The sequence below is a fragment of the Myxocyprinus asiaticus genome, chromosome 24 (assembly GCF_019703515.2).
Source record: "Myxocyprinus asiaticus isolate MX2 ecotype Aquarium Trade chromosome 24, UBuf_Myxa_2, whole genome shotgun sequence".
Taxonomy (NCBI): domain Eukaryota; kingdom Metazoa; phylum Chordata; class Actinopteri; order Cypriniformes; family Catostomidae; genus Myxocyprinus; species Myxocyprinus asiaticus.
This window is the reverse complement of record NC_059367.1, coordinates 18,075,075-18,088,679: the sequence shown is the minus strand read 5'-3', so window position 1 is coordinate 18,088,679 and position 13,605 is coordinate 18,075,075. Positions and strand designations below refer to the sequence as shown.

The window sequence follows — 13,605 nt, the reverse complement described above, 5'->3', positions numbered from 1 at the left end:
ATTAAGGGATAGACTTAACGTTTTCAGCCTCGTTTTCATTCCCGTCAAAAGTGGCGCTACTGTGAAAGGTCTATTACCTCCGTGTTAAATCTGTAATGTCTTGAGGTGATATTCATCTAAAAATGAAGGAGCTTAATGTGCTTTAAAATTATTTGTGGAATTATTTTATGGCATCTAATGTTCTGTGGCTCTTTCTTTCTTTTCTCCAAACAGTATGAAGTGAAACAGAATTGATTTTGTACCATCTGAAACCTACTTCAAGTTCAGATCATCGATCGGTCAGAAGAAACATCAAAAGAAACAAACGAACATCCCCAAAACGACCCAACAGTACAACAACTCTGAAGTCAAGACAAAGAACTGCACTGCTGGAAAAGAGAGAACTAAAGCAACCCGAAGCAACCAAATTAACAAACCAAAGATTTAAGAAACAATCAGGCTGCAACCGACCATCAACGTTAACAGCGAAGGCGAGACCTGATCTGAGACAAGAAGTTTGTGCCTACTCAACAGCTTTGATAAAGCACACGTCCCAACGCTGCACCAAGCCCTCCTCATCCTCCCCGCACCTCTTCCTCCTCTGGGGTGCGGAGAGGGCTGCTGTCTGCTAGTCTTTTCATTTTAACCTTTTCTTTGTCAATTGCAGACCGAATCCTCCCTGTTGTTTTTTTGTTTTGTTTTTTAATTATTATTATTTCAGTTCACTTTTCTAAAAGCAGTGTGTCTACAACTGCACTTGCCTTTTTATTTGAATTTTTTTGTCCCTGATTTTGCAACTTTTGTAATTAGAACGTGTGCCAGAAAGCCGAAGCTTACAATAGTGTGTGTGCGTGCGTGCATGTGAGCAGAGTCTGAAGCATCGTTTAAGTGATTTGATTGGTCCAAATCATTACCGCCTTCCGAGACAACAGAACAAGGTATGCCATAAACTTTGCTTCCACCTATTTATTCTTTGCTTAAAGGAATAGTTCACCCCAAAAAACTTGTCATCATTATTCACCCTCATTGTTCCAAACCCATATGACTTTCTTCCTTCCGTGGTCCACAAAAGGACACTGTTTTTAAACAATTAAAAGGGAATGGTGACAAAGGCTATCCATTCTGCCTAACATCTCCTTTTGTATTCCACGAAAGAAAGTTATATGGGTTTGGAACAATATGAGGGTGAGTAAATGATGACAGTGTGCTCTCTGGGGGAATTATCCCTTTAATAAAAATTCTGATTTGTTTTTCATTTACAATGTTAGTGCAAAATGGGCCAGTTGTTCATGGCATTTAAAGTGCACTTTCTTAAATTGAAAAGGTAAAAATTTAAGGTAAATGGTTGATAATACAATCTGATTATGAATATACTGCAGTTGTTTTGAATCCTTATATATTAATATCCTTGTCTTATCCTGTTTGTCTTGTTCTCTAGATCAATATAGACATTGAATGAACTTAATCTCTACTAGATTTAATTGTTTACACAAGCACAAACTTCTAATGACCTCTAATGGCAAAGGTCAACATGACCACATGGCAAGTGTCATTGCAGCAAAATGTTGCTTTATGGCACAACGTGACTCTAGTTTTGCTCAGGAAATGACACTGAAGAAGTCACCCTTCTAGTAAGCCAGAAAACATCCCTGCTATACTTCAGATATGATGTTTTGGGTGGATTTAAAAACTCTGAGAAAAATATGCAGCAGGTTGTGGCACGCTTGCATGTTTTTTGCAGGGTCCTCACCCCGATACAAACTCGCAACCCTTGACTGACCTGACCCCTATTGTGCTGCTTTGTTCACTGGATGTTCTTGTTGCCTTTCCCTTAGTTTATTTTCACCCCCTTCCCTCCTTTCTTCACCTTTGCAGAAACCCAGAGGTGTTTTGTTGGGTGTGTAACGAAAAGGAGAGGGGAAAGGGAAGCTGCAACACAACAACGGAATAAAAAAGTTCAGAGAAAAAGAAAATCTATATACTGAAAACGGGTGTAATCCGTTCAATCCCAAGTGTAGTAGATTTGGCCACAGTGTATAGGAGAATTATGGGTAGTACCTGGAAAGGTTTTGTTGAGTTTACCTTGCCGGCGTCACCACCTGCAGCATTTGTTAGCACTGACCTGAACAGCACCTCGCCCATCGGGCTCAGCCTGTCACCCTATGTCCGATCCGTAAGTGCCCTGCCTTCCGCTCTCCACCCCACTTTACCCTACTCCCGTTCTCCCGAACTCGACTTGTTCCTTCATCGCACACCCACTGTTGCCCCTCTTTGCGCTGTTCCTTTACTTCATCACCCTGATCAGCAGGCTTAGAGGCTGGCCTCGATCACTTGCCGTAGAGAGGAGCAGCAGCAAAGGAGACAAAGTAGAAATATTTGATGCTGTTGCCTTCAGAAGACTAATATAAAGGTTGTTACAGTTCCATTTCAAGTGTGGACTTATCTAGTGGGTGTTTGAAACCAGCATCAAAATGGTTAAACCTGTTTACTAATTTTTTTTGGCTGTCCTCTTGATTTTCTTCAAAAAAAATAGTCTTATAGTCTTCAAAAAAGGCCAAATAGGGCCTGGGTAGCTCAGTGGTAAAATACGCTGGCTACCACCCCTGGAGTTCGCTAGTTCGAATCCCAGGGCGTGCTGAGTGACTCCAGCCAGGTCTCCTAAGCAACAAAATTGGCCCGGTTGCTAGGGAGGGTAGTCACATGGGGTAAACTCCTCGTGGTCGCTATAATATGGTTCGTTCTCGGTGAGGAGCGTAGCGAGTTGAGCGCGGATGCCGCGGTTGATGGCGTGAAGCCGCCTCAAGCGCTGTGTCTCCGTGGCAATGCGCTCAACAAGCCACGTGATAAGATGCGCAGGTTGATGGTCTCAGATGCGGTGGCAACTGGGATTCGTCCTCCGCCACCTGGACTGGGGCGAATCACTACGTGACCACGAGGACTTAAAAGCACATTGGGAATTGGGCATTCCAAATTAGGAGAAAAATGAAAAAAAAAAAAATATATATATATTATAAAAAAAGCCAAATAACTGACCCCAGATTATTTTTATAGATACATTTCGACAAAATTGAATGTTGATGGACGGCCACCTGTGTCCCAGCTGTATGTGCGGTTATTGGTCTTGAGCACGGCGGCTGTTGAACCGTATCTGATTGACAGTGAAAGTGGATTTGGTTTTGTCTTGTCTGACACCATGAGTGATTCTAAAGCATTTATGGGTGTGAAAGTCCTATATCTGTTTCTCTAGAATGGCCCAGTGGTCGAGGCTGGTCGGAGTCTGTTTCATCTAACCATTTGCTCGTACCATGTAGTCTAGTAGTGCCATTTCCAATTGCCTCATCAAACTAACATATCATTTTGATTTATTTCGAGCATGTCTCCAAGCACAGGGAAGTGTAATAGAGTTTAGGCCTATTCACTCCAAGAGCTATGTGACCAAACCATTTGAGTTGCAGCCGAAAATCGGCAACAAACTGGAGCAGCGGAACTATGTCCTGAATGGAAGCGAAACATGCTCCAGACATTCTCATGCTATAATGCCCGATGCAACCCCTTTGACTCAATACAGATTTGATGCAACCATCGCAAAAATGTAACGGATATGTTGTCATTCTCCAGGAAAGGAGCATTGGTGTGATAGTGTGACATTGGAATGTCTAACCGTGCAAAGATAACGGTCTTCTGTTTTTAATTAAGAGTAGTAGTAGAGCTGTTGTTATAAATATGGTGATAGGTATAAGTATATATCAGTGCTGACAAAATTGAAATGTGATTTTTTTTTTTGTTTGTTTTTTTTGTTTTTTTATATATTATTTATTATTATTATTTAGCAGCCAATTTTATCTAAAGCAAGAAAAAAAAAACATTCTTGCCATATTACTATTCACTCCCGATTGTTTGCTGCCACTATCAGGTTTTTGTTTCTTGTGCTTCTAAACCAACAATATCAACAGCTTGACATTAACCTGACTAAAGGTGCGGTCACATTAAACTTAGCAACGAGGAATTCTGCGGGTGAAACACTGTCATCTTGGAATCCACGCAATCATGAATTTCACACGATTGTCTTCCGGTGGCAAAATTTTTCCAGAGATCGTCCATATTGCGATAACAACCTACGCGCTTTAACCATAGGAGATAACGTAATGGTCAACTAGCGTGTTACAACAGTAAGTCACCATTACATATGAATGGGGAGAGCCGTAAACTGACACCTACCTGTCACAAAATCGTCCGTGACTTCCTTTATAAAACAGCAAATTTATCGTAGTGAACTCCACACATAGTTAATTCCAAAAAGATTATTTAGTGGAAAACAAGAAGATTGCCATACCGTCGGTCAGATCATTAAGTGATGAGCTGTTTCCTCACAAAAGCAGTTTATTCAGCACACTGAAGCATCTCCTCAATTAGACATCCATTTAAAAAGAACGGCCTCTTGGCTTCTCACCAGTGTACTGTAGGGCTGCAACTAACGATTATTTTGATAATTAATCTAACAATTATTAGAACGATAATTCGACTATTCAGTGATTATTGCAACAATTAATCCTTAGCTCTTAACAGATTATTAAGCTTGTGTCGACTTAAAAGATTGTATTAAAATTGTATTACTAACAATAAAGAGGACAAAATCATCTTTTAAAAATACTTCTAAATTACATTCACTGAATTAAAAGAAAAAAAAAACTTTTTAATTCAGTAAAGAAATTCACTGCAAAAAATCCTATCATTATGAAGTGTTTTTGTCTTGTTTTCCATTTAAAATTGTCTAAAAATCCTTAAAACAATATGCATTTACTTGAGAATCAACGTATAAGATATTTAGACTTGCTTTAAGAGAATGCATATAAAATATGTGTAATTTGTATATGTGTATACTTCTGCAATTGCAGTAAAGACAAATTATACTTGTATTAAAGATCTATTCTCTAAAGCAAGTCTGAATATCTTATATGCTGCTTTTCAGGTGAATGCATCTTTTTTAATTTTTTTTTATTATTTTTTTTTTTTTAAAGGATTTTTAGATATTTTAATATATTTGTATTTTTAATATGTGTAACAATGTTAGTAGTTCAGGGAAGGAGGAGGCGGGAACCGGCAAACGTTCAAACACTTAATTATAAAATAAACACAAAACGAAAGTAAAGCGGCTGCCCCTCACGGACGACAGCAAAAAACACACCGTAAATAGTCCAGGCCTGGTCCTCTCTCATCCTTCACTGTCATCACTCCTCCTTTTATCCTCCCGGAGCTCCTCCATGAGACACGAGTCCGGTGCAGCACGCAGGTGACGCTCATTAGCAATCGCTCCAGCAGCCTCGCTCCGTTCCCACGGCTCTCAGCCCCGCCCTGCTTGCCACATACCCCCCTCACTGGCAGGGGGGTACCCTCGAGACTGTGCTCTACTCCCCTCCTGTCACAGTGGCCGCAGAACCTGGGGTAAGGACAGACGAGGTGAAAGAAAAGGAGACCGAGGGGAGAGAGAAAAAAGTCTCGGTTTGGTTCCCAGACACACTGCCGCTCGGTCCTCCACCAGCCGAGAGGCCCTCACTCACGGTGCCATGCGATGGTATTAGACGCTCCTCAGTGGACGGCTTGATACTCCTCCGCCTCCTGGCGGCTGGCGATGGCTCCTCCGTTACGGCGGCCAGCAGAGAGCTCCCCGTTCCATCTGTCTGCCTGCTCCTCCCACATCATGCCGTACGGCAGCAGGTCTGACCTCAGGCGAATGGCGGCAACCCCTCCGTCCCCTCACGGACGGCAGCCACCCCTCCTCGACCCAGGAGAACGGCAGCAAGCTCTCCGTCCCACCTGTCATTCACTCGCTCCAGCACCACCGCCTAGGGCAGCCACTGGTGGTCGCCACTCCCTCGTGCTGCCCGACCTCCTCAGCAGCGAGTGCTCTCTGACAGCATGTCCCTCCTTCCGTCCCGGGTTTCGACATCAGTGTAACAAGGTTAGTAGTTCAGGGAAGGAGGCGGGAACCGGCGAACGTTCAAACATACGTTAATTATAAGGCCTGGTCCTCTCTCGTCCTTCACTGTCGTCACTCTTCCTCTTATCCTCCCGGAGCTCCTCCGTGAGACACGAGGCCGGTGCGGCGTGCAGGTGACGCTCATTAGCAATCGTGCCAGCGGCCTCGCTCCGTTCCCATGGCTCTCGGCCCCGCCCTGCTTGCCACAATATTATATTCAACATTCTCAGATAACAATTTTTTTTCTTCTGCAGTATAACTGCTAAAGAAAATTTAAATTGTTTTAATATTTATATTGGAAAACAAGCCAAAACAAAAACGTATTTTGTTGCAGTGTAAAATGGGGCAAAGACTACCCTCTCTCACCTTTCTGTTCACTTCAATCCATCTTTAACTCACAAAAAAACAAACTTTCAATTTTCTTCATGATAAGAAATGCACAGTGACACACATACTGTATTATGATACAGTAAGTTGTGAGCCAATATATTATAATCTAGCTGCAGCATGCGCTCGAGGAATGAGCGTCCCTGTGACAGAGTGTGCCTTAGCCTTCAATCTCTCCCACTTAGAACGGGACATTCACGCAACTCATAAAAGAGGCATTGAACGCACAGAGGAATGGCAGTTTCGGAATTTGAAGTTATTTACATGATCTGTTTCCTTATTTGAACTTTAATAAAGCTATAACGCATTAAATATAACTGCATTAAAGATGTAATGCCGGGGTGTTTCCTTTAAAGAAGCTCAATGCAAGTTTTCACTGTGACAGGCGAATTCTCTGCGTTGACCAATAGGAAGTTGCTTGGTTTGACAGTGACCTTTGTGTGGGTGGTGCTTCGTACACAGTTACACTGACTATTCACAATGGACAATGATATTATTTTAGTGGCGAGTTTCTTTTTAACTTCTCTCAAATTATAAAGTGCAGCATTAAAAAGAGGCTGCTCGGCAATTCGTTTCTTGCTGGATTCTCACGTGTTAAACATCTGCCCACGGTGCCTTTTGCATGGCTAAATTCCGCAGGCAAGGTAAATATGACTGCACCTTAATTGGTAGGAGTTTTTAGCCAAGCACTTTTTTTCTTAGCAGCCAAAAATATTTTTTTTCCGCTTTTTAAAATTAACACTCCATGCGAAAGGGGTTTTGAGGATGCATTGTTCCATGTTAAGATCTTGACGCAAAGAAAACTCGTGCTCTGTGTGAATAAGTTATTTTCCACGATGACTCTTAAAATTTTGTATCAACTATATTTTCTGGAAGCTATTCATTTTGTTTGGACTAATACAGATTAATTTCTAATGCTAGCACATAAACAAAAGGAAGCATGTTAAATTTTGGTGTTTTCACTTTGGCCTTTGGAGTTACATCGCTGTTGTGTTATGGCCTCTTTGATGCATTTTATTTTTAGCAGTGTGATTTTCACAGAGAATTGAATTCCCCCGTCAGATGCTCTGATTGGTTCTTGATGCCATGTTTGGCTCTTTCTGATTGGACATCCTCTTTAGCTGGTATTTTTTATAAATACATATATCTACTCCTCCCTTATCCCCCAGTGTCCCCCCAATCCTTACCCTCACCTGACGATGGAGGTCTCTGATGCACCCGTTGCTGCCCCCACCCCATCCACCTCAAGCCAACCAATCCCTCGCTCTGCCTCAGTCTCATGTCATACCCCGCGTGCAGTGGGGGGTAAAAAGCAAAAGCGGACCCCCCTGTACCAGCGCTCTGTAAGTGGGCATGATGGGTCAGTGTGTGCACACCAAACCCTTTGAGCTAGTGTGTGCTCAACTGGCATCCTCACTGGCAAATATACCTAACACTGTAACCGCATGCTCTAAGGTTTATTGTGTTCAGAAGAGGTTGATTTAATGGAGCTTTTTTCAAACCCATAGAATCCGTATCTGTTTGTATCTAACTTTTTAGGACCACATGCCTGCTGACTGTTCACTTACAACTCACTCCGTTTGCTGTTTGTGGATGGAGATGGTGTCCACAGAATGGCTTGGTCATAGTCCAGTGTATTGTTTTGAGGTTGTGTTTGTGTGTGAATTCTAATATCTAACTAGATCCTTGTGCATTCTATAAGTGCATGAACTTCATTTCTAGGTTTAATATGAAAAGCAGGTTTCGTACGCAACACTTTGTGAAGTGATTATGTAATATAATATGGAGTAGGTTTAGCAGATCTAACTCCGAACCAGTGCAAGCAGACCAAACTGAATGTTAAATTCATAAAATTGTTTGCTTGTGAAACCAATTTCTGACCATGTTTTCTACTTCTAATTTCTTCTGTTCCATAGTTGCAAATACCAGTTTTTTTGTTTTTGTTTTTTGTTTTTTTTAAACCCTATTTCATCCCATTTTACCATTTCCACACCTAAGATCTATTGAGAATCAGTTAGATGTTTGGACAAAACAGAATATTGAATGTTTAAGCTTTATTTTGAACATATCCTTGTTCTTTTCTCCACAGATGAGTTTTGACCCCAGTCTGCTGCATAATAACGGCCACAGTGGCTTTGCCAACGGGACCGGCATGGGAATCCGAGAGACGGGTGTGGTCGAGAAACTGCTTGCATCATACGGCTTCATTCAGTGCTCTGAAAGACAGGCCCGCCTCTTCTTCCATTGCTCTCAGTACAGCGGCAACCTGCAGGAGCTTAAGATCGGAGGTATGGGCAGAAAGGAAGAAAAAAACAGAAAATGTAAAGAACCTCGAGAAGGCTTAAAGACTTTGCAATATACACAGTATTTTCAAATCTGGTGTGCCCTTTGAATGACCCAATGTATCAAAATTGATGTTATGTGGCATTTAAAGCACGTGTGTTAGCTTTGAGGCCATCTTAGCAGATGTGTGCTAAGATGGGGGGCGGGGGGTAGTAGTCTTTAATGTCTTTCAATAGGAAATACGTCAACACCGTAAAGAACCTGCACTCGTTCAGCGATTTCACGGGGTCTTTAACATGCATATTAATGTAGAAGTTGTCTTATTCCATTTGTTGTCTGTCGGTTCCCTTTTCAGATGATGTGGAGTTTGAGGTGTCGTCTGATAGACGCACTGGCAAACCAATCGCGGTGAAGCTGGTAAAAATCAAAGCAGAAATGTTGCCAGAAGAGCGAATTTCTGGGCAGGTGGGGCCTGACTTGCACGCCTCTCCTTTAACTGTGCTGCATGGTTTTATTCATCCAGTTAAGGAACACATTTTACTTTCATGTTTTTATTGTCCTTGTCTGATTAATGTCAGTCATTGTTGGGATTTCAAGCTCATCATTAATTGTTGGGATTTCAAGCTCATCATTAATTGCTGGGATTTCAAGCTCATTATTAATTCATATTGACCTGGCCAGAAAAAAATGCATTGTTGTATGACACTGTAAATTTTTGCCTGGAAGTCATAACTGCCAGCAGTCCAAATTTGTTGTGCTCTAAACAGACCTGACACTAAGTGTTATGTTGTGGATTCACAATGAGCTTGATTTGTCTGTTTTGTGTCTTGTTGAGGGTACTTTTCATCTTCATTTAATATACAGTTATGATGGAAACAGTTCTAGATTTGTTCTCTGTTTAGGTGTCAATCATGTGCTTAGATATTAAGAGTATGTATGACTGATTCCTTGAACACAGATGTACAAAGATTTTTTTTTTTTTAATAAGTAATGACATTAATAGTCCATTTAATTCTGTAAAGTGTTGAATATCTATGTCCAGTGATGACCTCCTTAGCATTTTAGCATGGTTAGGTGAGCCTCTCTCTTACCATTGCAGTCTCTAACCCAGTCTGTCTGTCTGCATGGTCCTGCTCTTCAGGTAGTGTCAGCTATCCCTTCTCACCTGGATGGGAAGTCTGCACCTGGCCAGGTGCCCACAGGCAGTGTGTGTTACGAGAGGAACGGGGTGAGTGTCAGTATCCTTTCCTGCGGGTTTTCCCATACATTTTTACAGTCTTTATGTATATTGCTTTGTGTGAAATAACATTACCATTTGCTGTTTTGTTTTTTTTCTCTCTTTTGGAAACAAAGTCTTTGAATTTATATAAAAACAGATTTTGCTGATGAAACCAGCAGAAGATCAAGTAACAGTTCTGTGGTTCATTGGCAGGTCCTTATCAGTTGATATTCTAAAAATGTGTGTGGTTTGAATCTTCTCACAGGAAGTGTTTTATTTGACTTACACCCCTGAGGATGTGGAAGGAAATGTTACTTTAGATACTGGAGATAAAGTCAGTTTTTTCATGGAGACCAACAAGCAGTAAGTTTATCTATAATGTCTGAAAGCTAAAATATGATGAGGATCAACTTTATTTATGATGTGATTAAATTTTTGTTTCAGTACTGGTGCTGTTAGTGCTCACAACGTTGTATTGGTAAAGAAGAAACAGTCAAGATGCCAGGGAGTTGTTTGTGCTACCAAGGTACGGAGTCGATTCAGAGATGAATGTGGATAATGTTCTAATTAGCTGCTTGTTTTATAGACATTACCCCAACATTTTTTACATTTATTTACTCAATGTTCATGTTGTTGAATATCTGTATGACTTTCATGGGATACAAAAGGAAATATTGGGCAGAATGACTGCTTTAGTCATCATTCACATTCATTGTATGGAAAAGATGCAGTGAAAGTGAGGCTGACAGTCCCTGCCATTTTGGCTAACATCTCCACAGAAGAAAGTTACAGTTGAAGTCAGAAGTTTACATACACCTTAGCCAAATACATTTAAACTCACTTTTTCCACAATTCCTGACATTTAATCGTAGAAAATATTTCCTGTTTCAGGTCAGTTAGAATCACTACTTTATTTTAAGAATGTGAAATGTCAGAATAATAGTAGAGAATGATTTATTTCAGCTTTTATTTCTTTCATCACATTCCCAGTGGGTCAGATGTTTACATACACTTTGTTAGTATTTGGTATCATTGCCTTTAAATTGTTTAACTTGGGTCAAATGTTTTGGGTAGCCTTCCACAAGCTTCTCACAATAAGTTGCCTGAATTTTGGCCCATTCCTCCAGACAGAACTGGTGTAACGGAGTCAGGTTTGTAGGCCTCCTTGCTCACACACACTTTTTCAGTTCTGCCCACAAATTAGATTGAGGTCAGGGCTTTGTGATGGCCACTCCAGTAAGCCATTTTGCCACAACTTTGGAAGTATGCTTGTGGTCATTGTCCATTTGGAAGACCTATTTGTGACTGAGCTTTAACTTCATGGCTGATGTCTTGAGATATTGCTTCAGTATATCCACATAATTTTCCTTCCTCATGATGCCAACTATTTAAGTGCACCAGTCCCTCCTGCAGCAAAACACCCCCACAACATGATGCTGCCACCCCCATGCTTCATGGTTGGGATGGTGTTCTTCGGCTTGCAAGCCTCACCCTTTTTCCTCCAAACATAACGATGGTCATTATGGCCAAACAGTTAATTTTTTGTTTCATCAGACCAGAGGACATTTCTCAAAAGTAAGATCTTTGTCCCATGTGCACTTGCAAACTGTAGTCTGGCTTTTTAATGGTGGTTTTGGAGCAGTGGCTTCTTCCTTGATGAGCAGCCTTTCAGGTTGTGTCAATAGAGGACTCGTTTTACTGTGGATATAGATACTTGTCTACCCATTTCCTCCAGCATCTTCACAAGGTCCTTTGCTGTTGTTCTGGGATTGATTTGCACCAAACTACGTTCATATCTAGGAGACTGAATGCATCTCCTTCCTGAGCGGTATGATGGCTGCATGGTCCCATGGTGTTTATACTTGCGTACTGTTTTTTGTACAGATGAACGTGGTACCTTCAGGTGTTTGGAAATTGCTCCCAAGGATGAACCAGACTTGTGGAGGTCCACAATTTTTTTTCTGAGGTCTTGGCTGATTTCTTTTGATTTTCCCATGATGTCAAGCAAAGAGCCACTGAGTTTGAAGGTAGGCCTTAAAATACCTCCACAGGTGCAACTACAATTGACTCCAATTAGCCTATCAGAAGCTAATTGGTTTATTGCCTAAGGACTTGACATCATTTTCTGGAATTTTCCAAGCTGCTTAAAGGCACAGTTAACTTAGTGTATGTAAACTTCTGACTCACTGGAATTGTGATTATAATCAATTAAAAGTGAAACGATTTGTATGTAAACAATTGTTGAAAAAATTACTCATGTCATGCACAAAGTAGATGTCCTAAACGACTTGCCAAAACTATAGTTTGCTAATATGAAATCTGTGGAGTGGGGGAAAAAAGTTTTAATAACTTCAACCTAAGTGTATGTAAACTTCTGACTTCAACTGTATATGGGTTTGGAACAACATGAGCGTGAGTAAATTACCATTTTTGTTTAAAAAAATTTAACTATCCCTTTAATAATGTGGTCATTAGGGATGTGTAAAACTACCTATTTAAAATTGACTAGTCAGTCAGTTGTTTGAATGACTATTCAGTGTTAAGGATAATAATGTATAATTGGGCTCCGTTATGGTCACGTGACCCCGATCAGACACGTTTCAGAGGGATACACGAACGCTAAGCGCAGCACTTCAACAAGGTGACCATTTTGTTTTTTACTGGACTGTCCTGCTGTTAATAACGATACAACGGCTCTAATCAGAAAATTCTTTATTGGATGTGTTTAAAAATGTTTCACCAGGAAAACATTTAGAATTTCCATCAAATGCCAAACTGAAAGATCTTGCAAAGTTTTTCTTGTAACAGCTACTTTGATCTTGCCATGAAAATAGCCATTGATGCTGATATGGCATCAAAAGAATAATAAGAAAGGCAGGTAATAAAAGAGGCTCCAATAAAGAATGGCACAAAAATGCTTATACGCATCCTTAACGCAGAATGATGCTATTCAAGGTAAACGGAGAGCTTGGGAGTGGCAATCCTCGCTGCGCATTCAAAAGCGCAAAACTGCAAGATGTACACATCTAGTTCAAGACATCGAGCAGTTTAATATTTCTAACTGCAACTATTGATTAAGTCCATGTCAAGACAGAATCAGCAAAAGACTAAAAGACAAAAGACTTTCCAAAGCACTTTCCAGAGAACATTATTCACAGCAGAAGATTTAACATCCGACAGTGATCGTCCTGTAATATGTTCTTTATGCAGCGCTTTGGCTGTAAAAGCAGCGGTGCATAAATGGAAACTTCTTGCAGAGGGTTTTACTATGCTGACTATAATCTTTTTTTCAGCACAGCAAGTTATAATCACGCAAAACGCTCTCTAAGAAGTTGCGTCTCCAATTAAAAACACCACCATTAAATTTAATGTTAGTAGTCAGTTGTTGTATGACTAGTTGATTATTCGACCACCGTAGCAAATCCCTTGTGGAATGGCAGATGTTCTTTTTAGATTGCTACTATCTCTACACTTTGCTTTGAAGATCTGGTTTAGTGAGTGCTCACTTCTGATACCTGTAATTTTTCTAAGTATCTAAGACGCATCAATGTTTAGGAAACTTTTTTTTGTCTTGTTTCAAACCCATGATTGTGTTCTGCAGGAGGCCTTTGGATTCATTGAACGAGGAGATGTGGTCAAAGAGATATTCTTCCACTACAGTGAGTTTAAAGGAGATCTAGAGGCTCTACAAGCTGGAGATGATGTTGAATTCACTATTAAAGAAAGAAATGTAAGCACATGTGGTAAAATTATATTATTT

At 40.6% G+C, this 13,605-nt stretch overlaps 1 protein-coding gene across 6 annotated transcripts in view; it reads left to right on the top strand.

The window, feature by feature from the left end:
- The window catches only part of LOC127414853 (cold shock domain-containing protein E1-like), a 34,074-nt gene that overhangs the window by 7,705 nt on the left and 12,764 nt on the right, over positions 1-13,605 (top strand). The window contains exons 2-9 of one of the 6 annotated variants that reach the window (XM_051653204.1): positions 214-917; positions 7,513-7,686; positions 8,433-8,631; positions 8,982-9,091; positions 9,768-9,854; positions 10,111-10,208; positions 10,290-10,371; positions 13,447-13,575. In XM_051653204.1, the coding sequence (XP_051509164.1) occupies positions 7,543-7,686; positions 8,433-8,631; positions 8,982-9,091; positions 9,768-9,854; positions 10,111-10,208; positions 10,290-10,371; positions 13,447-13,575 (849 nt within the window). In that variant the 5' untranslated portion in view covers positions 214-917; positions 7,513-7,542. Of the gene's footprint in view, positions 1-213; positions 918-1,986; positions 2,153-7,512; positions 7,687-8,432; positions 8,632-8,981; positions 9,149-9,767; positions 9,861-10,110; positions 10,209-10,289; positions 10,372-13,446; positions 13,576-13,605 lie in introns of those variants that run through there. The other 5 variants (XM_051653203.1, XM_051653201.1, XM_051653200.1 and 2 more) reach the window with 5 other exon arrangements.